This window comes from Nerophis ophidion, linkage group LG16 (genome assembly GCF_033978795.1).
Source record: "Nerophis ophidion isolate RoL-2023_Sa linkage group LG16, RoL_Noph_v1.0, whole genome shotgun sequence".
Taxonomy (NCBI): Eukaryota; Metazoa; Chordata; class Actinopteri; order Syngnathiformes; family Syngnathidae; genus Nerophis; species Nerophis ophidion.
Window position 1 is genome coordinate 51432917 of NC_084626.1, and position 24647 is coordinate 51457563.

Below are 24647 nucleotides of genomic sequence, written 5' to 3' on the forward strand. Positions count from 1 at the left end.
AGTAATTACAAACCCTGCTTCCATATGAGTTAGGGAATTGTGTTAGATGTAAATATAAACAGAATACAATGATTTGCAAATCCTTTTCAAGCCATATTCAGTTGAATATGCTACAAAGACAACATATTTGATGTTCAAATTCATACTTTTTTTTTTTTTTTGCAAATAATAATTAACTTAGAATTTCATGGCTGCAACACGTGCCAAAGTAGTTGGGAAGGGGCATGTTCACCACTGTGTTACATCACCTTTTCTTTTAACAACACTCAATAAACGTTTGGGAACTGAAGAAACTAATTGTTGAAGCTTTGAAAGTGGAATTCTTTCCCATTCTTGTTTTATGTAGAGCTTCAGTAGTTCAACAGTCCGGGGTCTCCGCTGTCGTATTTTATGCTTCATAATGCGCCACACATTTTTAATGAGAGACAGGTCTGGATTGCAGGCGGGCCAGGAAAGTACCCGCACTCTTTTTTTCACGAAGCCACGCTGTTGTAACACGTGCTGAATGTGGCTTGGCATTGTCTTGCTGAAATAAGCAGGGGCGTCCATGAAAAAGACGGCACTTAGATGGCAGCATATGTTGTTCCAAAACATTTCATTAATTGTGCCTTCACAGATGTGTAAGTTACCCATGTCTTGGGCACTAATGCACCCCCATACCATCACAGATGCTGGCTTTTCAACTTTGCATCGATAACAGTCTGGATGGTTCGCTTCCCCTTTGATCTGGATGACACAATGTCGAATATTTCCAAAAACAATTTGAAATGAGTACTCGTCAGACCACAGAACACTTTTCCACTTTGCATCAGTCCATCTTAGATGATCTCGGGCCCAGAGAAGCCCGCTGCGTTTCTGGATGTTGTTGATAAATGGCTTTTGCTCTGCATAGTAGAGCTTTAACTTGGACTTACAGATGTAGCAACGAAATGTATTTAGTGACAGTGGTTTTCTGAAGTGTTCCTGAGCCCATGTGGTGATATCCTTTAGAGATTGATGTCGGTTTTTGATACAGTGCCGTCTGAGGGATCGAAGGTCACGGTCATTCAATGTTGGTTTCCGGCCATGCCGCTTACGTGGAGTGATTTCTCCAGATTCTCTGAACCTTTTGATGATATTATGGAGCGTAGATGTTGAAATCACAAAATTTCTTGCAATTGCACTTTGAGAAAGGTTGTTCTTAAACTGACTATTTGCTCACACAGTTGTGGACAAAGGGGTGTACCTCGCCCCATCCTTTCTTGTGAAAGACTGAGCAATTTTTGGGAAGCTTTTTTTATACCCAATCATGGCACCCACCTGTTCCCAATTAGCCTGCACACCTGTGGGATGTTCCAAATAAGTGTTTGATGAGCATTCCTCAACTTTATCAGTATTTATTGCCACCTTTCCCAACTTCTTTGTCACGTGTTGCTGGCATCAAATTCTTAAGTTAATGATTATTTGCACAAAAACAAAACATCAAATATGTTGTCTTTGTAGCATATTCAACTGAATATGGGTTGAAAAGGATTTGCAAATCATTGTATTCTGTTTATATTTACATCTAACACAATTTGCCAACTCATATGGAAACGGGGTTTGTACTTGTGGGTGGCACTAAAAATTACAACTTGATCAGATGTATAAGAAACTAAACATGTTAAATAGAGATATCCGATAATACCGGCCGATAAATGCATTAAAATGTCATATCGAAAATTATCGGTATCACTTTTAAAAAGTAAAATGAATGACTTTTTAAAACCCCGCTGTATGAAGCGGTACATATCCAGTCAAACGCGGATGTTGCGTCTCCCAGTCAGCAGCCCCTCCCCTCTCACCTCTCCCACACACAACACAGGAGTTGAGGACTGCAGCATGAGAGGTTTACTGGCGACGCTTGATGACCTCATCAAACCGCCGCGAGCGGAGCATAACAAGAACGAGAGTGTGTTGTTGCCGGTGCTGTAGCCTGGTTAACAAGCGAGCTCCCTTGGCGACTGACTTAATGACACCATGTCGATGGTTTGGGATTATTTTAAGGTGTTTCTCTGTCTGTTATTTGTCGTGATTTCAATATCAATCAAAAATAATCGTGATTATTATTTTTGCCACCATCGTCCAGTCCCACCTTCTCCTCTAAAGGATCTGCAGGCACGTGAAGAACATTCCGGACCAGAAGCAGAATTCTCTCAATCAGAAGGTTGTCTTCCTCCTCTCTCTGCTCCCACTCCTAAACACAAAAGAGCAAACACTCCTAAGAATAATGACACATGTGTAACAACATACCGTATTTTTCAGAGTATAAGGCGCCCTTAAAATCCTTTAATTTCCTCAAAACTCCACAGTGCGCCTTATAACCCGGTGCGCCTAACGTACGGGAATAATTTGGGTTGTGCTTACCGACCTTAAAACTATGTTATTTGGTACATGGCGAAATTATAAGTGTGATCAGTAGATGGCAGTCACACATAAAAGATATGTGTAGACTGCAGAATGTTGGCAGTCACACATAAGAGATAAGTGTAGACTGTGACATGATGGCAGTCACACATAAGAGATAAGTGTAGACTGTGACATGATGGCAGTCACACATAAGAGATAAGTGTAGACTGTGACATGATGGCAGTCACACATAAGATATAAGTGTAGACTGTGACATGATGGCAGTCACACATAAGAGATAAGTGTAGACTGTGACATGATGGCAGTCACACATAAGAGATATGTGTAGACTGCAATATGAAGGCAATCACATATAAGAGATATGTGTAGAGTGCAGTATGATGGCAGTCACACATAAGAGATATGTGTAGACTGTGACATGATGGCAGTCACACATAAGAGATAAGTGTAGACTGTGACATGATGGCAGTCACACATAAGAGATAAGTGTAGACTCTGACATGATGGCAGTCACACATAAGATATAAGTGTAGACTGTGACATGATGGCAGTCACACATAAGAGATAAGTGTAGACTGTGACATGATGGCAGTCACACATAAGAGATATGTGTAGACTGCAATATGAAGGCAATCACATATAAGAGATATGTGTAGACTGCAGTATGATGGCAGTCACACATAAGAGATATGTGTAGACTGCGATATGATGGCAGTCACACATAAGAGATGCGTGTAGACTGCGATATGATGGCAGTCATACATAAGAGGCATGTGTAGACTGCAATATGATGGCAGTCACACATAAGAGATATGTGTAGACTGCGATATGATGGCAGTCACACATAAGAGATGCGTGTAGACTGCGATATGATGGCAGTCACACATAAGAGATACGTGTGGACTGCAACATGATGGCAGTCATACATAAGAGGCATGTGTAGACTGCAATATGATGGCAGTCACACATAAGAGATATGTGTAGACTGCGATATGATGGCAGTCACACATAAGAGATGCGTGTAGACTGCGATATGATGGCAGTCACACATAAGAGATACGTGTGGACTGCAACATGATGGCAGTCAAACATAAGAGATATGTGTAGACTGCGATATGATGGCAGTCACACATAAGAGATGCGTGTAGACTGCGATATGATGGCAGTCACACATAAGAGATACGTGTGGACTGCAACATGATGGCAGTCATACATAAGAGGCATGTGTAGACTGCAATATGATGGCAGTCACACATAAGAGATATGTGTAGACTGCGATATGATGGCAGTCACACATAAGAGATGCGTGTAGACTGCGATATGATGGCAGTCACACATAAGAGATACGTGTGGACTGCAACATGATGGCAGTCATACATAAGAGGCATGTGTAGACTGCAATATGATGGCAGTCAAACATAAGAGATATGTGTAGACTGCGATATGATGGCAGTCACACATAAGAGATGCGTGTAGACTGCGATATGATGGCAGTCACACATAAGAGATACGTGTGGACTGCAACATGATGGCAGTCATACATAAGAGGCACGTGTAGACTGCAATATGATGGCAGTCACACATAAGAGATACGTGTAGACTGCAATATGATGGCAGTCACACATAAGAGATTTGTGTAGACTGCAATATGATGGCAGTCACACATAAGACATACGTGAAGACTGCACTATGATGGCAGTTACACATAAGAGAACAACATACATAACAACATACGTGTATAAGAATAAAGACAGATGTGTAACAACATACGTGTATAAGAATAAAGACAGATGTGTAACAACATACGTGTATAACAATAAAGACAGATGTGTAACAACATACGTGTATAAGAATAAAGACAGATGTGTAACAACATACGTGTATAAGAATTAAGACAGATGTGTAACAACATACGTGTATCAGAATAAAGACAGATGTGTAACAACATACGTTTATCAGAATAAAGACAGATGTGTAACAACATACGTGTATCAGAATAAAGACAGATGTGTAACAACATACGTGTATCAGAATAAAGACAGATGTGTAACAACATAGGTGTATCAGAATAAAGACAGATGTGTAACAACATATGTGTATCAGAATAAAGACAGATGTGTAACAACATAGGTGTATCAGAATAAAGACAGATGTGTAACAACATATGTGTATCAGAATAAAGACAGATGTGTAACAACATACGTGTATCAGAATAAAGACAGATGTGTAACAACATACGTGTATCAGAATAAAGACAGATGTGTAACAACATACGTGTGTAAGAATAAAGACAGATGTGTAACAACATACGTGTATAAGAATTAAGACAGATGTGTAACAACATACGTGTATCAGAATAAAGACAGATGTGTAACAACATTCGTGTATCAGAATAAAGACAGATGTGTAACAACATACGTGTATCAGAACAAAGACAGATGTGTAACAACATACGTGTATCAGAATAAAGACAGATGTGTAACAAAATAGGTGTATCAGAATAAAGACAGATGTGTAACAACATATGTGTATCAGAATAAAGACAGATGTGTAACAACATACGTGTATCAGAATAAAGACAGATGTGTAACAACATACGTGTATCAGAATAAAGACAGATGTGTAACAACATACGTGTATCAGAATAAAGACAGATGTGTAACAACATACGTGTATCAGAATAAAGACAGATGTGTAACAACATACGTGTATCAGAATAAAGACAGATGTGTAACAACATACGTGTGTGAGAGTCATGACTTACCAGTTGTAACAGGTTGTAGAGTGTCTCACTTAAAATGCCAAACACCTTCTCACTAGAAAATGCCTGCGATACAAACTGGATGTTATTAATAAAGATGTTCTTGAGAGAAGAGGCGACTAATCAAGCATTGGAAAGGTAAGTACCTCTTTGTAGGCTTGTAAATGAGAGGTCACTTGCAGGAAGTGGTGTCTGAACACCGGGTCATCGGGAACTTTGCCGAAGCAAAGCATGGCAGGTTGAGTTAGATTGACCATGAGCCTGCAAAATAACAACAATGCATATTATTTAGGATGTCAGAAGACTTGGGGGAGACAGGAAGTACTATGACCTTATGCAGGCATCAAACAAGGCCTTGTCTTGCCCGTGCTGAGTGATGAGAGGCAGAAGGTCATGTTCCACAATGTGGCCCTCGCCCAGCTGCTGGCGCACGTCACGCGTGTCGTCCTCATGGCGCAGGTACCTGATCAGGTCTTTCACGCTCTCTGAGACGCAAACATTTCTGTTCATGGTCGTCACGATACAGGCACCTATTCATTCAAAACAAAACACTCACCCAAACAATCTACTTCTTTGTGATAAATGTCTCCTTCCAGGTATCCCAGAGCGGTGCATGTTGCCAGAAGTTCACAATTCATGCTGAAAAACTTTCAGTGAGGTCAAAGAGGTCCGGTCTGTGACAGATTACAGGACAAACAATTCAATATACTGACTTTGCTTGTTAAAAATTGTATGCACATAAAAAAAACTGATTTTTAAATGTAAACGTAGGGCTATGCCAAGATATATATATCCATCCAGCCATTTTCTACCGCTTATTCCCTATATATATATATATATATATATATATATATCCATTTTCTACCGCTTATTCCCTTTCGGGGTCACGGGGGGCGCTGGCGCCTATCTCAGCTACAATCGGGCGGAAGGCAGGGTACACACTGTACAAGTCGCCACCTCATCGCAGGGCCAACACAGATAGACAGACAACATTCACACTCACATTCACACACTAGGGCCAATTTAGTGTTGCCAATCAACCTATCCCCAGGTGCATGTCTTTGGAGGTGGGAGGAAGCCGGAGTACCCGGAGGGAACCCACGCATTCACGGGGAGAACATGCAAACTCCACACAGAAAGATCCCGAGCCTGGATTTGAACCCAGGACTGCAGGACCTTCGTATTGTGAGGCAGACGCACTAACCCCTCTGCCACCGTGAAGCCCATATATATATATATATATATATATATATATATATATATATATATATATATATATATATATATATATATATATATATATATAGGGAATAAGGGGGGGCACAGGTCCGGTTGCCATGTTTAAGTCAAGACCCGGGGTGGACCGCTCATCTGTCCACTGGTTGGGGACGTCTCTGTGGTGCTGACCCGTCTCCGCTCAGGATGGTCTCCTGCTGGCCCCACTATGGACTGGACTCTCACTATTATGTTAGATCCACTATGGACTGGACTCTCACTATTAGGTTAGAGACACTATGGACTGGACTCTCACTATTATGTTAGATCCACTATGGACTGGACTCTCACTATTATGTTAGATCCACTATGGACTGGACTCTCACTATTATGTTAGATCCACTATGGACTGGACTCTCACTATTAGGTTAGAGACACTATGGACTGGACTCTCACTATTATGTTAGATCCACTATGGACTGGAGTCTCACTATTATGTTAGATCCACTATGGACTGGACTCTCACTATTAGGTTAGAGACACTATGGACTGGACTCCCACTATTATGTTAGATCCACTATGGACTGGAGTCTCACTATTATGTTAGATCCACTATGGACTGGACTCTCACTATTAGGTTAGAGACACTATGGACTGGACTCCCACTATTATGTTAGATCCACTATGGACTGGAGTCTCACTATTATGTTAGATCAACTATGGACTGGACTCTCACTATTATGTTAGATCCACTATGGACTGGACTCTCACACAATTATGTTAGATCCACTATGGACTGGACTCTCACTATTATGTTAGATCCACTATGGACTGGACTCTCAAACTATTATGTTAGGTCCACTATGGACTGGACTTTCACTATCATGTTAGATCCAATATGGACTGGACTCTCACTATTATGTTAAATCCACTATGGACTGGAGTTTCACTATTATGTTAGATCCACTATGGACTGGACTCTCAAACTATTATGTTAGGTCCACTATGGACTGGACTTTCACTATCATGTTAGATCCACTATGGACTGGACTCTCACACTATTATGTTAGATCCACTATGGACTGGACTCTCACTATTATGTTAGATCCACTATGGACTGGAGTTTCACTATTATGTTAGATCCACTATGGACTGGACTCTCACACTATTATGTTAGATCAACTATGGACTGGACTCTCACTATTATGTTAGATCCACTATGGACTGGACTCTCACTATTATGTTAGATCCACTATGGACTGGAGTCTCACACTATTATGTTAGATCCATTATGGACTGGACTCTCACTATTATGTTACATCCACCATGGACTGGACTCTCACTATTATGTTAGATCCACTATGGACTGGACTCTCACTATTTTGTTAGATCCACTATGGACTGGACTCTCACTATTTTGTTAGATCCACTATGGACTGGACTCTCACTATTTTGTTAGATCCACTATGGACTGGACTCTCACGATATTATGCTATTGGGTTGAGTTTTTCCTTGCCCTGGTGTTGGATCTGAACCGAGGATGTCATTGTGGCTTGTGCAGCTCTTTGAGACACTCGTGATTTAGGGCTACATAAGTAAATATTGACTGATTGATTGTATAAATAACAAAATATAACAATTATGGGACTTTAAAGTGTTTGCCAATCCAAATTGAATGCCACCGGAACGCCTCCCTAGGGAGGTGTTTAGGGCACGTCCAACCGGTCGGAGGCCACGGGGAAGACCCAGGACACGTTGGGAAGACTATGTCTCCCGGCTGGCCTGGAAACGCCTCGGGATCCCCCGGGAAGAGCTGGACGAAGTGGCTGGGGAGAGGGAAGTCTGGGCTTTCCCTGCTTAGGCTGTTGCCCCCGCGACCCGACCTCGGATAAGCGGAAGAAGATGGATGGATGGGACTTTAAAGGCCTACTGAAATGAGATCTTATTCAAACGGGGATAGCAGGTCCTTTCTATGTGTCATACTTGATCATTTCGCGATATTGCCATATTTTTGCTGAAAGGATTTAGTAGAGAACATAGACGGTAAAGTTCGCAACTTTTGGACGCTAATAAAAAAGCCTTGCCTGTACCGGAAGTAGCAGACGATGTGTGTGTGACATCACAGGTTGTAAGGCTCCTCACATCTGAACATTGTTTACAATCATGGCCACCAGCACCGGGAGCGATTTGGACCGAGAAAACGACAATTTGCCCATTAATTTGAGTGAGGATGAAAGATTTGCGGATGAGGATATTGAGAGTGAAGGACTAGAAAAAAAAAGAAAGAAAAAAAAATACAAGGGCAGTGAGAGCGATTCAGATGTTGTAAAAATCACATTTACTAGGATAATTCTGGAAAATCCCTTATCTGCCTATTGTTTTAGTGAGATTATACAGTACCTGAGAGTCGGAGGGGTGTGGCCACGGGTGTGTTGACAGCCAGTGTCTGCGTGGGAGGAGGTAATAGTCCGCGGCAGCTGCATAGACGCATCCGACGCAGGCTCAGCTCATAACTACGCTAAGTACTTAGTTAGACTCACCACCGAAACCGGCCGGTAGACATGTAGTCGGGATCCATGTTCGCTTGACCCAGGGGTGCCCACACTTTTTCTGCAGGCGAGCTACTTTTCAATTGACCAACTCGAGGGGATCTACCTCATTTCTATATATCATTTATATTTATTTATTTATGAAAGAGACATTTTTGTAAACAAGTTAAATGTGTTTAATGATAATACAATCATGTGTAACACATATAGATGTCTTTCTTTCACGAAGACAAGAATATAAGTTGGTGTATCACCTGATTCTGATGACTTGCATTGATTGGAATCAGACAGTAATGATGATAACGCCCACATTTTCAAATGGAGGAGAAAAAAAGTTGTCCTTTCTGTACAATACCACATGAAAGTGGTTGGTTTTTGGCATCTAATTCATCCAGCTTCCATACACTTTACAAGAAAAACATTGGCGGCAAATTCCGTAGCTTGCTTGATTGACATTCACGGCACCCGAGGGTCTTGTGAGATGACGCTGGCTGCTGCCAGTTCATTATTATGAAAAAATGACAGAGAGGAAGGCGAGAAACACTTTTTATTTCAACAGACTTTCGCGCCGTCCCTTCCGTCAAAACTCTAAAGGCCGACTGCACATTTCCTATCTTCACAATAAAAGCCCTGCTTCATGCTGCCTGCGCTAACAAAATAAGAGTCTCAGAAAGCTGGCGTGCACAAGTGATGTGCACGCCAGCTTTCTGAGGGATCGCTTGTGCACGCCAGTTTTCCGAGACTCTGTATTTAGTTAGCGCAGGCAGCATGAAGCAGGGCTTTTATTGTGAAGATAGGAAATGTGCAGTCGGCCTTTAGAGTTTTGACGGAAGGTACGGCGCGAGAGTCTGTTGAAATAAAAAGTGTTTCTGGCCTTCCTCTCGGTCATATTTTCATAATAATGATCTTGCAGCAGCCAGCGTCATCTCACAAGACCCTCCGGTACCGTGAATGTCATTTAAGTGACGTCTTGGTGAAGATTGATGATCACTCATTTTTAGGTCTATTTTTTTTTAAAAGCCTGGCTGGAGATTGACTGACACACCCCCCGCGGTCGACTGGTAGCTCGCGATCGACGTAATGGGCACCCCTGGCTTGACCGCCCTGTTCCCTACTAAAGCTTCACCTCCGGGAATTTTAAACAAGGAAACACCAGCTGTGTTTGTGTGGCTAAAGGCTAAAAGCTTCCCACCTCCATTTTTCTACTTTGACTTCTACATTATTAATTGAACAAATTGCAAAAGATTCAGCAACACAGATGTCCAGAATACTGTGTAATTATGCGATTAAAGCAGACTACTTATAGCTTGGATCGGGCTGGAAAATAATGTCCTGCTACAACCCGAGACGTCAAACGCACGCGTCATCATACCGCGACGTTTTCAACAGGACACTTAGCGGTGAATTTAAAATTGAAATTTAGTAAATTAAAAAGGCTGTATTGGCATGTGTTGCAATGTTAATTAGGGATGCACCGATTAATCGGCAACCGAATATATTCGGCCGAATATGGCAAAAAAAGCCACATTCGGCCTTCGGTGGAATGAGTTAAAAACAAGGCCGAATAGTGGCGTGTGACGCAAGTTTTGGATGCGGTGACGCAATCAACCAACGTGCAGTGACGTTGGGATATGTTGTGTACCTGTATAAGTGTATGAGGTTACATGCACACACTTATTGAGATTTAGTGGGGCCTCTGTTTACATTATTAGCATGTTGTGTAGGCTACCTGTATAAGTGTATGAGGTTACATGCACACACTTATTGAGATTTAGTGGGGCCTCTGTTTACATTATTAGCCTGTTGTGTAGGCTACCTGTATAAGTGTATGAGGTTACAAGCACACACTTATTGAGATTTACTTGAGCCTTCTGTTTACATTATTAGCATATCTACTGTGGCTAAGCAGACTTTTGCCAAAAGGACAATAATTCATTTATTGTGAGTTTATCCACTTTAATGCACTTTATTATTTTTTGGAATGCATGTTTTGTTTGAAGGCCTAATATAAATGAAAAACTTAGTGCTTTTTTTGAAAAGCAAAGGCTACTGGAATATTAAAAAAATGTCAATATTGAATAAAAAATTACAAAGGAGAGAGTTGGGTGGAAGATAATACCCAGATTCTTTACCGTGTCGCCTTGTTTAATTGTTTGGTTGTCAAATGTTAGAGTTGTATTATTAAATAGAGTTCGGTGTCTAGCAGGACCGATAATCAGCATTTCCGTTTTTTTGGCGTTGAGTTGCAAAAAGTTAGCGGACATCCATTGTTTAATTTCATTAAGACACGCCTCCAGCTGACTACAATCCGGCGTGTTGGTCAGCTTTAGGGGCATGTAGAGTTGGGTGTCATCAGCATAACAGTGAAAGCTAATACCGTATTTGCGTATGATGTCACCTAGCGGCAGCATGTTGATGCTGAAGAGTACAGGGCCAAGGACCGAACCCTGGGGAACTCCACACGTTACCTTAACGTAGTCCGAGGTCACATTGTTATGGGAGACACACTGCATCCTATCAGTAAGATAAGAGTTAAACCAAGACAGGGCTAAGTCTGACATACCAATTCGTGTTTTGATACGTTCTAATAAAATATTATGATCAACGGCATCGAAAGCAGCGCTAAGATCGAGGAGCAGCAACATAGATGACGCATCAGAATCCATCGTTAGCAATAGATCATTAGTCATTTTTGCGAGGGCTGTCTCCGTGAAGTGATTTGCCCTGAAACCGGATTGAAAGGTTTCACATAGATTGTTAGACGCTAAGTGTTCATTTAACTGCTCCGCAACAATTTTTTCGAGGATTTTTGAAATAAAGGGAAGGTGAGACACCGGTCGGTAGTTTACCATGAGGTCAGGATCGAGGTTAGGTCTTTTAAGAAGAGGATGAATAACCGCTTTTTTGAATGCTAGGGGAACAGTGCCCAAGGAAAGTGATAAGTTTATAATATTTAGCACTGATGGACCTAATAATACAAAGAGCTCCTTGATCAGTTTCCCAGGAAGAGGGTCAAGTAAACATGTTGTCTGTTTTATTCCATTTACACGTTGTAACAATTCCTCTAATGTTATTTCCTCAAAACGAGAGAAACTATTTTGGAGGGCAGTATCCGCCGTATATACCATCGTATCTGTGGTGGCTCCGCTGTGAACGGGACTCTCGCTGCTGTGGTGGATCCGCTTTGGACTGGACTCTCGCGACTGTGTTGGATCCATTATAGATTGAACTTTCACAGTATCATGTTAGACCCGCTCGACATCCATTGCTTTCCTCCTCTCCAAGGTTCTCATAGTCATCATTGTCACCGACGTCCCACTGGGTGTGAGTTTTTCCTTGCCCTTATGTGGGCCTACCGAGGATGTCGTAGTGGTTTGTGCAGCCCTTTGAGACACTAGTGATTTAGGGCTATATAAGTAAACATTGATTGATTGATTGACTTTATTTGAAAAACGTGTAAAAATTTATTCTAGGCTATTTATGCAATATTTTAAAAATTGTGAAAAACTGCATTCATTATACGGTATTTGGTATTCGGCCTTCGGCCAAGCGTTTAAATTTTATTCGGCTTCGGCCACAAATTTTCATTTCGGTGCATCCCTAATGTTAATACTTCATCATTGATATATAAACTATCAGACTGCGTGGTCGGTAGTAGTGGGCTTCAGTAGGCCTTTAAATCATTGATATGTTCCAATAATAATTACTGCATAAAAAAAATTACTTACAGACTAAAATAAGAATAACAGACCAAATTCAATGTTACACAGATGACAGAGCACATCATTTCCTGGCAGTAAACCTGCAAAAAAAATTGTTCTTCTCAGGTTTCTCTCTGTTGACATTTCCACACTACTTTTTTTTTTACACTTCATTAAGAATTTCTCATATATTCCTTATTTTTGCAACTTTATCCAAATAGATTATTGTTAATTGTGATTTTAAAACTGTTGACATGTCCTTTCTGCCTTGATACCTCCAGGGATTATAATAAGAGAAAAGTTACATTTTTCTCCTAGTCCATATTTCCACAGGTCATAAAAAATATCAATAATTATTAATATCGATTAATGTAAAAAAAAAATATTATATCGTTTTAGTTTTCAGCCAGATGGCCCAGCCCTATGTACACATACTTAATAAGGAGTACTGTCACACTGACAGACGTCTGTAATATTGTGTCCTACTACATAATACATAAATGCCAGTCAACATTGAGAGACATAATGTTATAAAGGACCTAAAATAAAAACATATATTTAATTTCTGATCTCATAGTCGCCATTCTGTACAGTGCAAGTGTACCTAATGTAGTGACCGCTGCGTGAGTACGTACAAACGATATAAACAATATTATGTCAAGTTTTCTACTTACGTCAGCAAACGTAGTGAGTCGGGGTGGCTTAAAGCGGTCCGGTTTCTCAAAGTAGAAGAATATTAACAACAGAAGCGTGCTGTTTGTCCACTGAAGTAAAAGGCAGACAAACTAGACTTCATGATTAACTTGACAAGTTTGGCGCCAATCAAACCGGATGTTGAATGTCGTCATTGCCTGCTCTTCTTCTCCTGCCAATTGGTCGTGTTCAGTGTCGCCATCTAGTGGTGGGAAACTTTAGACGCATCTAAATTCACTGTTTTAAACCAACTATTTTTCCTTATGTACGAAAAAAGTAAATAGAATAAACAAATATTTGAGTAAATCCATTTGGATTTTTGAATATTAAATCATATTATATTATATTACATTAAAAAACCCAAAACTAGTCGGGTTGCAATGTTGTGTAAAAGGTAAATACAAAGAGATGACAATGATTTGTAAATCCTTTTCAACTTATATACAATTAAATAGACTGCAAAGACAAGATATTTAACTTTGTTTTTTTTTTTTGCAAATAATCATGAACTCAGAATTTAATGGCAGCAACACATTGCAAAAAAATTTGTCACAGGTGTATTTTTACCTGTGGCCTTTCCTTTTAACAACACTCAAACACATTTTTGATGTGGAATTTTTTCCCATTCTTGCTCGATGTACAGCTTAAGTTGTTCAACAGTCTCCCTTCTCATATTTTAGCCTTCATATTGCACCACACATTTTCAATGGGAGACAGGTCTGGACTAAAGGCAGGCCAGTTTAGTACCCGCACTCTTCTACTATGAACACGTGGCTTGGCATTGTCTTGCTAAAATAAGCAGGGGCGTCCATAATAGCTTAACATATGTTGCTCCAAAACCTGTATGTACTTTTCTGCATTAATGGTGTCTTCACAGATGTGTAAGTTACCCATGCCTTTGGGCACCAGAGGTGGGTAGAGTAGCCAGAAATTGTACTCAAGTAAGAGTACAGTTACTTTAGAGATTTATTACTCAAGTAAAAGTAAGGAGTAGTCACCCAAATATTTACTTGAGTAAAAGTAAAAAGTATGTTGTGAAAAAACTACTCAAGAACTGAGTAACTGATGAGTAACCTGATTACGGCAACAAATAATGCACAAAAACATAAAAATAGCAATGAGCAAATTCAGAGCCAGGAATATCTCTTAAGCAACTAAAACAATATCATATATTAAATAATAGTACATTAAAATAAAATTAAATCAGACGTCCACGTTTTCAAATGGAGGAGAAAAAAAGTTCCTCCTTCCTGTCTAATACCACATGAAAGTCGTTGGTTTTTGGCATCTTATTTGTCCAGCTTCCATAGTCGTTTTTATACACTTTACAAGAAATACATTGGCGGCAAACTCCGTAGCTTGCTAGCTTGTTTGCGCTGGCTTTCGGAGACTCTTATTTTGTTAGCGCAGGCGCGATGGAGCGGCGCTTTTATTGTGAAGACAGGAACTGTGCAGTCAGTCTTTAGGCTTTTGACGGGAAGTACGGTTGAAATAAAAAGTGTCTTTTTTCCTTTACACTTTTGATTGATTGATTGAAACTTTTATTAGTAGATTGCACAGTACAGTACATATTCCTTACAGTTGACCACTAAATGGTAACACCCCAATAAGTTTTTCAACTTGTTTAAGTCGGGTCATGTGACCGCCTGGCTCTGTTTGATTGGTCCAACGTCACCAGTGACTGCATGTGATTGGTGAAACGTGGGCATGCGTGGATCCTACTTTGAAGCTCTCTCATTAACCAAAATAAACATTAATAGATCAATAAAAAAAAAGTAGCGAGTCGCGAGCTGAATGTAGATAAATGGAACGGAGTAATAGTAGCGTTTCTTCTCTATAAATATACTCAAGTAAAAGTAAAAGTATTGTAATATCTGTGATATTTGTATTGGTGTACTGTGTCTTTAAGAGTGTGGTGAATGCGCATGCGCGGGTGAGTGGCGGGAAAAGGTCAGTGTGTGTGAGCGTGAGTTGTGGCTAACAGCAGCTCGTGTATGTGTGTGCATTATTTTTGGTACTACAAGAAGTTACCGCTTGTTAATAAAGCGATTGAACGGCGCATCCTCGTCTGTGTGACTCCTTCACCACCGCGGGCATTACAGTATGTTGCATAAAAACTACTCGTAGAAGTACAATTTATCCCAAAAGTTACTCAAGTAAATGTAACGGAGTAAATGTAGCGCGTTACTACCCACCTCTGCTAATGCACCCCCATACCATCAAACATGCTGCCTTTTACACTTTGCGCCTGGAACAATCCGGATGGTTCTTTTCCTCTTTGGTCTGGAGGACACCAGGTCCACAGTTTCCAAAAACAATTTGAAATGTGGACTCATCAGACCACAGAACACGTTTCCACTTTGCATCAGTCCATCTTAGAAGAGCTGGGGCCCAGCGAAGCCGGCGGCGTTTCTGGGTGTTGTTGATAAATGGCTGTGGGTTTGCATAGTAGAGTTTTACTTGCACTTACAGATGTAGCGACCAATTGTAGTTACTGACAGTAGTTTTCTGAAGTCTTCCTGAGCCCATGTGGTTGGGGAGGAGACCCTGCCCCAAGTGGAGGAGTTCAAGTACCTCAGAGTCTTGTTCACGAGTGAGGGAAGAGTGGATGGTGAGGTCGGTGTGGCGTCTTCAGTCATATGGACGCTCTATCGATCTGTTGCGGTGAAGAAGGAGCTGAGCCGGAAGGCAAAGCTCTAAATTTACCGGTCGATCTACGTTCCCATCCTCACCTATGGTCATGAGCTTTGGGTCATGACCGAAAGGACAAGATCACGGGTACAAGTGGCCCAAATGAGTTTGGGTCTCTCCCTTAGAGATAGGGTGAGAAGCTCTGCCATCCGGGAGGAACTCAAAGTAAAGCCGCTGCTCCTCCACATGGAGAGGAGCCAGATGAGGTGGTTTGGGCATCTGGTCAGGATGCCACCCGAAGTAGTTTAGGGCACATCCAACCGGTAGGAGGCCACGGGGAAGACCCAGGACACGTTGGGAAGACTATGTCTCCCGGCTAGCTTGGAAACACCTCGGGATCCCCCGGGAAGAGCTAGACGAAGTGGCTGGGGAGAGGAAAGTCTGGGCTTCCCTGCTTAGGCTGCTGCCCCCGCGACCCGACCTCGGATAAGCGGAAGGATGGCTGAATGGGCAATCTGCAAAGTGTTGAAGTTAGTATGTGTTGTGAGTTCATCAGGCACAATGAGGACCGACACTCTAGACTTGCTTCAAGTTTATTTGCACCTTCAGTACATGATCCATCCCTAATGAGGCAAATACAAACAGCCATTTGATGCTCAATCATTCAACTTATTCAACATTTCCTCGAGTTTAACAAGTTTTTTTTCCCTATTTTGTTGTGATATGGTTGGCTGGGGGGGGGGCGGACTAGGCGAAGCCTGGGAAAGGGGGGGTTTTCATCTTTGCTTCTAAACGGAGGTAAAGGAATTAGGCGGATTGCTCTTCAAGCACATAGCAAGCTACAAACACGTGCTCCACGGGATTGCACGGGAAATAAAGGCCTCAACTGGTTTGTTGATGGGATGCTAGTCCCAGGGAGGACACGGCTGTGTTGAGGAGCAGCTTCCCTAGCACCAAGGTGACCCACGGTCTAAATGTACTGGTTGATCTGCCTTCAGTTACTGTTTGCCTGGCAATGAAACACAGAAGGATTATTATTATTATTATTATTACTATTATTATTTTTCATATGCTTGTTTTTTGGGAGGTCGCATTCTTCTTCTTCTCAGTTGTCCTTGTCGTCTTTGTCGGAGTGACCTGAGTCTCTCTCCTTCTCCGTCTTGGATTCCTTCACCACCTGATTAAACAAGGATGTTAATATTTCCAGCAGTGAAGTTGTCAATAAAAAGAGAATACAACAAATCCTTTTTAACTTATATTCAATTGAAAAGACAGCAAATGTTTACCCTAAGAAACTTTAATTTTGTTGTAAATAATCAGTCATTTAGAATTTCTAGACATTTTTTACCACTCTGTTACATGGCCTTTCCTTTTAACAACACTCAGTAAAGGTTTGGGAACTGAGCAGACACATTTTGGAAGTGTAATTATTTCCCATTCTTGCTTGATGTACAGCTTAAGTTGTTCAACAGTCCAGTGCAGAATGTGGCTCGGCATCGTCTTGCTGAAATAAGCAGGGGCGTCTATGATAGCTTAACACATGTTGCTCCAAAACCTGTGGCCTTTCCCTTTTAACAACACTCAGTAAAGGTTTGGGAACTGGGGAGACACGTTTGTGAAGTGGAATTATTTCCCGTTCTTGCTTGATGTACAGTTTAAGTTGTTTAACAGTCCAGTGCAGAATGTGGCTCGGCATCGTCTTGCTGAAATAAGCAGGGGCGTCCATGACAACTTAACATATGTTGCTCCAAAACCTGTGGCCTTTCCTTTAAACAACATTCAGTAAAGGTTTGGGAACTGAAGAGACACATTTTGGAAGTGGAATTATTTCCCATTCTTGCTTGATGTACAGCTTAAGTTGTTCAACAGTCCAGTGCAGAATGTGGCTCGGCATCGTCTTGCTGAAATAAGCAGGGGCGTCCATGATAGCTTGACATATGTTGCTCCAAAACCTGTGGCCTTTCCTTTTTAACAACATTCAGTAAAGGTTTGGGAACTGAGGAGACACATGTTGGAAGTGGAATTATTTCCTGTTCCTGCTTGATGTACAGCTTAAGTTGTTCAACAGTCGAGTGCAGAATGTGGCTCGGCATCGTCTTGCTGAAATAAGCAGGGGCGTCCATGATAGCTTAAGATATGTTGCTCCAAAACCTGTGGCCTTTCCTTTTTAACAACACTCAGTAAAGGTTTGGGAACTGAGGAGACACATTTTGGAAGTGGAATTCTTTCCTATTCTTGCTTGATGTACAGCTTAAGTTGTTCAACAGTCCAGTGCAGAATGTGGCTCGGCATCGTCTTGCTGAAATAAGCAGGGGCGTCCATGATAGCTTAACATATGTTGCTCCAAAACCTGTGGCCTTTCCTTTTTAACAACACTCAGTAAAGGTTTGGGAACTGAGGAGACACATTTTGGAAGTGGAATTATTTCCCATTCTTGCTTGATGTACAGCTTAAGTTGTTCAACAGTGCAGTGCAGAATGTGGCTCGGCATTGTCTTACTGAAATAAGCAGGGGCGTCCATGATAGCTTAACATATGTTGCTCCAAAACCTGTGGCCTTTCCTTTTCAACAACATTCAGTAAAGGTTTGGGAACTGAGCAGACACATTTTGGAAGTGGAATTCTTTCCCGTTCTTGCTTGATGTACAGCTTAAGTTGTTCAACAGTCCAGTGCAGAATGGGACTTGGCATCGTCTTGCTGAAATGAGCAGGGGCGTCCATGATAGCTTAACATATGTTGCTCCAAAACCTGTGGCCTTTCCTTTTAACAACACTCAGTAAAGGTTTGGGAACTGAGGAGACACATTTTGGAAGTGTAATTATTTCCCGTTCTTGCTTGATGTACAGCTTAAGTTGTTCAACAGTCCAGTGCAGAATGTGGCTCGGCATCGTCTTGCTGAAATAAGCAGGGGCGTCCATGATAGCTTAACATATGTTGCTCCAAAACCTGTGGCCTTTCCTTTTAACAACACTCAGTAAAGGTTTGGGAACTGAGGAGACACATTTTGGAAGTGGAATTATTTCCTATTCTTGCTTAATGTACAGCTTAAGTTGTTCAACAGTCCAGTGCAGAATGTGGCTCGGCATCTTCTTGCTGAAATAAGCAGGGGCGTCCATGATAGCTTAACATATGTTGCTCCAAAACCTGTGGCCTTTCCTTTTAACAACACTCTGTAAAGGTTTGGGAACTGAGGAGACACATTTTGGAAGTGGAATTATTTCCTATTCTTGCTTAATGTACAGCTTAAGTTGTTCAACAGTCCAGTGCAGAATGTGGCTCGGCATCTTCTTGCTGAAATAAGCAGGGGCGTCCATGATAGCTTAACATATGTTGCTCCAAAACCTGTGGCCTTTCCTTTTAACAACACTCTGTAAAGGTTTGGGAACTGAGGAGACACATTTTTGAAGTAGAATTATTTCCCATTCTTGCTTGATGTACAGCTTAAGTTGTTCAACAGTCTCCCTTCTCATGTTTTAGCCTTCATAATGCACCACATATTTTCAATGGGAGACAGGTCTGGACTACAGGCAGGCCCGTGTAATACATCCAATCTTTTACTATGAAGCCACGCTGTTGTAATACGTGGTTTGGCATTTTCTTTCTGAAATAAGCAGGGGCGTCCATGATGGCTTAACATATGTTGCTACAAAAGCTGTATGTACCTTTTAGCATTAATGGTGCCTACACAGATGTGTAAGTTACCCATGCCTTGGGCACTAATACACCCCCATACCTGCCTTTTACACTTTGCGCCTAGAACAATCCGGATGGTTCTTTTCCTCTTTCTGCCGGAGGACACCACGTCCACAGTTTCCAAAAACAATTTGAAATCTGGACTCATCGAACCACAGAACACTTTTTCTAATGTGCTTCAATCCATCTTAGATGAGCTCGGCGCAGCGTTTCTGGGTGTTGTTGATAAATGGCTGTGGCTTTGCATAGTCGATTTTACCCTACACTTACAGATGTAGCGACAAACTGTAGTTACTGACAGTGGTTTTCTGAAATGTTCCTGAGCCCACGTGGTGATATCCTTTACACACACTTTTTGATGTAGTATCGCCTGAGGGATGGAAGGTCCGTAATAATATTGCTTACATGCAGTGAATTATCCAGATTCTTTGAACCTTTTGATGATATTACAGACCATAAATTCCTTGCAATAGCTGGTTGAGAAAAGTTGTTCTTAAACTGTTCGGCGATTTGAAATGTGGACTCGTCAGACAACAGAACACTTTTCCTACTTTGCATCAGTCCATCTTAGATGAGCTCGGCGCAGCGTTTCTGGGTGTTGTTGATAAATGGCTTTGCATAGTCGAGTTTCAACTTGCACTTACAGATGTAGCGACCGACTGTAGTTACTGACAGTGGTTTTCTGAAATGTTCCTGAGCCCATGTGGTGATATCCTTTACACACTAATGTAATTTTTTGATGTAGGTGATTTCTCCTGATCCTCTGAACCTGTTGATGATATTACGGACCTTAAGTTTCTTGCAATAATTGATTGAGTAATGTTGTTCTTCAACATTTTGCTCCGGCATTTGTTGACAAAGTGGTGACTTTGTTTGTGAATTTCATGGAAGCTGCTTTTATACCCAATCGCGGCACCCACCTGTTCCCAATCAGCCAGTTCACCTGTGGGATGTTCCAAATAAGTCTTTGATGAGCATTCCTCAACTTTCTCAGTCTTTTTTGCCACCTGTGCCAGCTTTTTAGAAAAATGTTGCAGGCATCCCATTCCAAATGAGCTAATATTTGCAAAAAATAACAACGTTTTCCAGTGTTAACGTTAAATATCTTGTCTTTGCAGTCTAATCAATTGAATATAAGTTAAAAATTATTTACACATCATTGTTTTCTCTTTTTATTTAGCATTTACATAAGGTGACAACTTCCCTGCTTTTGGATTTTGTACATTTATTGAAGAGAAAGCCTACCTCTCCATCCCTGGTCTCAACAGTCTTTATCACAACAGTCCTCTTGCTGCCGCCGACTGGCATGGGTTCGTAATCTGAACACACAACGTGGATTTGAAAAGTGTTAGACTCCAACTAAATACTCGTCATGTAAATGCTCAAATTACAGACATTTTCAGACAATAATAAGTAAATAATTCAGCATTATTGATGACTTCACTGTAAACAATGTGTGACATGCATGACTTATATTATAGTCGTCGTGATACCAATATTCGATACTTTTCTAAATAAAGGGGACCACAAAAAATGTCATTATTGTCTTTATTTGAACAAAAAATCTTAGTCTACATGAAACATATGTTTATTATTGTCATTTAGTCCTTAAATGAAATAGTGAACATGCTAGACAACTTGTCTTTTAGTAGTAAGTAAACAAACAAAAACTCCTAATTAGTCTGCAGTAACATATTGTGCCATTTATACACCTATTATTTTGTACAGATTATGAGGGACAAACTGTAAAAAATAATTATTAATCCACATGTTCATTTACTGTTAATATCTGCTTATTTTCTGTTTTAACATGTTCTATCTACACTTCTGTTAAAATGTAATAATCACTTATACTTCTCTTCTTTGATACTTATTAGTTTTGGATGATACCACACATTTAGGTATCGATCTGATACCAAGTAGTTCCATGATCATACAATAAAATATAATACCTAATAAACCAATAATAATATGGTTAAGAAATACTGATGTAAAGGGTAGGTGTCGAGCTGTTTTCTGTTTTAACGTGTTCTATCTACACTTCTGATAAAATGTAATAATCACTTATTCTTTTCTTCTTTGATACTTTACATTAGTTTTGGATGATAACACACATTTAGGTATCAATCTGATACCAAGTAGTTCCAGGATCATACAATAAAATATAATACCTAATAAACCAATAATAATATGGTTAAGAAATACTGATGTAAAGGGTAGGTGTCGAGCTGTTTTCTGTTTTAACATGTTTTATCTACACTTCTGTTAAAATGTAACAATCACTTATTCTTCTCTTCTTTGATACTTATTAGTTTTGGATGATACCACACATTTGGGTATCGATCTGATACCTATTAGTTCCAGGATCATACAATAAAATATAATACCTAATAAACCAATAATGATATGGTTCAGAAATACTGATGTAAAGGGAAGGTGTCGAGCTGTTTTCTGTTTGAACATGTTCTATCTACACTTCTGTTAAAATGTAATAATCACTTATTTTTCTCTTCTTTGATACTTATTAGTTTTGGATGATACCACACATTTAGGTATCGATCTGATACCAAGTAGTTAAAGGATCATACAATAAAATATAATACCTAACAAACCAATAATGATATGTTTCAGAAATACTGATGTAAAGGGTAGGTGTCGAGCTGTTTTCTGTTTGAACATGTTTTATCTACACTTCTGTTAAAATGTAACAATCACTTATTCTTCTCTTCTTTGATACTTATTAGTTTTGGATGATACCACACATTTAGGTATCGATCTGATACCAAGTATTTCCAGGATCATACAATAAAATATAATACCTAATAAACCAATAATAATATGGTTAAGAAATACTGATGTAAAGGGTAGGTGTCGAGCTGTTTTCTGTTTTAACATGTTTTATCTACACTTCTGTTAAAATGTAACAATCACTTATTCTTCTCTTCTTTGATACTTATTAGTTTTGGATGATACCACACATTTAGGTATCGATCTGATACCAAATAGTTGCAGTATCATACAATAAAATAAACCAATAATAATATGGTTAAGAAATACTGATGTAAAGGGTAGGTGTCGAGCTGTTTTCTGTTTTAACGTGTTCTATCTACACTTCTGTTAAAATGTAATAATCACTTATTCTTTTCTTTTTTGATACTTTACATTAGTTTTGGATGATAACACACATTTAGGTATCGATCTGATACCAAGTAGTTCCAGGATCATACAATAAAATATAATACCTAATAAACCAATAATAATATGGTTAAGAAATACTGATGTAAAGGGTAGGTGTCGAGCTGTTTTCTGTTTTAACATGTTTTATCTACACTTCTGTTAAAATGTAACAATCACTTATTCTTCTCTTCTTTGATACTTATTAGTTTTGGATGATACCACACATTTAGGTATCGATCTGATACCAAGTATTTCCAGGATCATACAATAAAATATAATACCTAATAAACCAATAATAATATGGTTAAGAAATACTGATGTAAAGGGTAGGTGTCGAGCTGTTTTCTGTTTGAACATGTTCTATCTACACTTCTGTTAAAATGTAATAATCACTTATTCTTCTCTTCTTTGATACTTGACATTAGTTTTGGATGATACCACACTTTTAGGTATCGATCTGATACCAAGTAGTTCCAGGATCATACAATAAAATATAATACCTAATAAATCAATAATAATATGGTTAAGAAATACTGATGTAAAGGGTAGGTGTCGAGCTGTTTTCTGTTTCAACATGTTCTATCTACACTTCTGTTAAAATGTAATAATCACTTATTCTTCTCTTCTTTGATACTTATTAGTTTTGGATGATACCAAACATTTACGTATCGATCCGATACCAAGTAGTTCTAGAACAGGGGTAGGGAACCTATGGCTCTAGAGCCAGATGTGGCTCTTTTGATGACTCTCAGATAAATCTTAGCTGAAATTGCGTAACACAGGGGTGTCCAAAGCACGGCCCGCGGGTCATTTTTTTAACGACCCCACGGCACATTTTAAGAATACAATTGAAAAAAATTAAAAACATAAAAATTGGTATAAAAGAGCAAACAGGTGAAATGTAACAAGAAATTTTGGGGAAAATGTTGCATATTTTGTGTTTTGCCTTATGAAAAAACTGAGCTATTTTTTTTTTTTTTTTTAAGAAGGGCCTAAAAAAAGCAAACAAAACATAAACAACAATAAAATTTAAAATTGACGGATGTATCTGAAGTTGATCTCAAGATTATTGTGCTAAAAGTAAACGGTAAATAAAATGTATAATTTATTTTTTTAACACTTTAATAAGTAGGATCCCCAATTATTTTAGTGTGATTTGTTTTAAGTGTCATTGCTCCAAAAATAATAATGAATCAAAATCCTAAATTTAGGCTCCAATTATTATATAATCTCAAATATTCCACTTAAAAAAGTTATTGGGTGAAATTATTGCATATTTTGTGTTTTGCCTTATAAAAAACTGAGCTATTTTTTTTAAGAAGGGCCTAAAAAAAAAAAAAAAAACATAAACAACAATAAAATTTAAAATTGGCGGATATATCTGAAGTTGATCTGGAGATTATTGTGCTAAAAGTAAACGGTAAATAAAAAGTATAATTCATTTTTCAACACTTTAATAAGTAGGACCCCCAATTATTTTAGTGTGATTTGTTTTAAGTGTCATTGCTCCAAAAATAATAATGAATCAAAATCCTAAATTTAGGCTCCAATTATTATATAATCTCAAATATTCCACTTAAAAAAGTTATTGGGTGAAATTATTGCATATTTTGTGTTTTGCCTCATAAAAAAACTGAGCTATTTTTTTTTAAGAAGGGCCTAAAAAAAACAAACAAAACATAAACAACAATAAAATTTAAAATTGACGGATATATCTGAAGTTGATCTGGAGATTATTGTGCTAAATGTAAACGGTAAATAAAATGTATAATTTATTTTTTTAACACTTTAATAAGTAGGATCCCCAATTATTTTAGTGTGATTTGTTTTAAGTGTCAT

The 24647-nt window shown here is 39.4% G+C and overlaps 2 protein-coding genes across 4 annotated transcripts in view; both read right to left on the bottom strand.

The window, feature by feature from the left end:
• Positions 1-13454, bottom strand: part of timeless (timeless circadian clock) — a 58720-nt gene extending 45266 nt beyond the window's left edge. For 2 of the 3 annotated variants that reach the window (XM_061875467.1, XM_061875465.1), the window contains exons 1-6: positions 13289-13454; positions 5706-5823; positions 5481-5634; positions 5296-5410; positions 5153-5215; positions 2114-2215 (exon numbers count right to left, since the gene is read on the bottom strand). In XM_061875467.1, the coding sequence (XP_061731451.1) occupies positions 2114-2215; positions 5153-5215; positions 5296-5410; positions 5481-5634; positions 5706-5787 (516 nt within the window). In that variant the 5' untranslated portion in view covers positions 5788-5823; positions 13289-13454. The remainder of the gene's footprint in view (positions 1-2113; positions 2216-5152; positions 5216-5295; positions 5411-5480; positions 5635-5705; positions 5824-13288) is intronic. The other variant, XM_061875466.1, reaches the window with a different exon arrangement.
• Positions 13455-16515: 3061 nt separating this feature from the next.
• Positions 16516-24647, bottom strand: part of prph (peripherin) — a 35091-nt gene continuing 26959 nt past the window's right edge. The window contains exons 8-9 of the mRNA XM_061875468.1: positions 20877-20950; positions 16516-17115 (exon numbers count right to left, since the gene is read on the bottom strand). Coding sequence (XP_061731452.1) covers positions 17044-17115; positions 20877-20950 — 146 coding nt within the window. The 3' untranslated portion in view covers positions 16516-17043. The remainder of the gene's footprint in view (positions 17116-20876; positions 20951-24647) is intronic.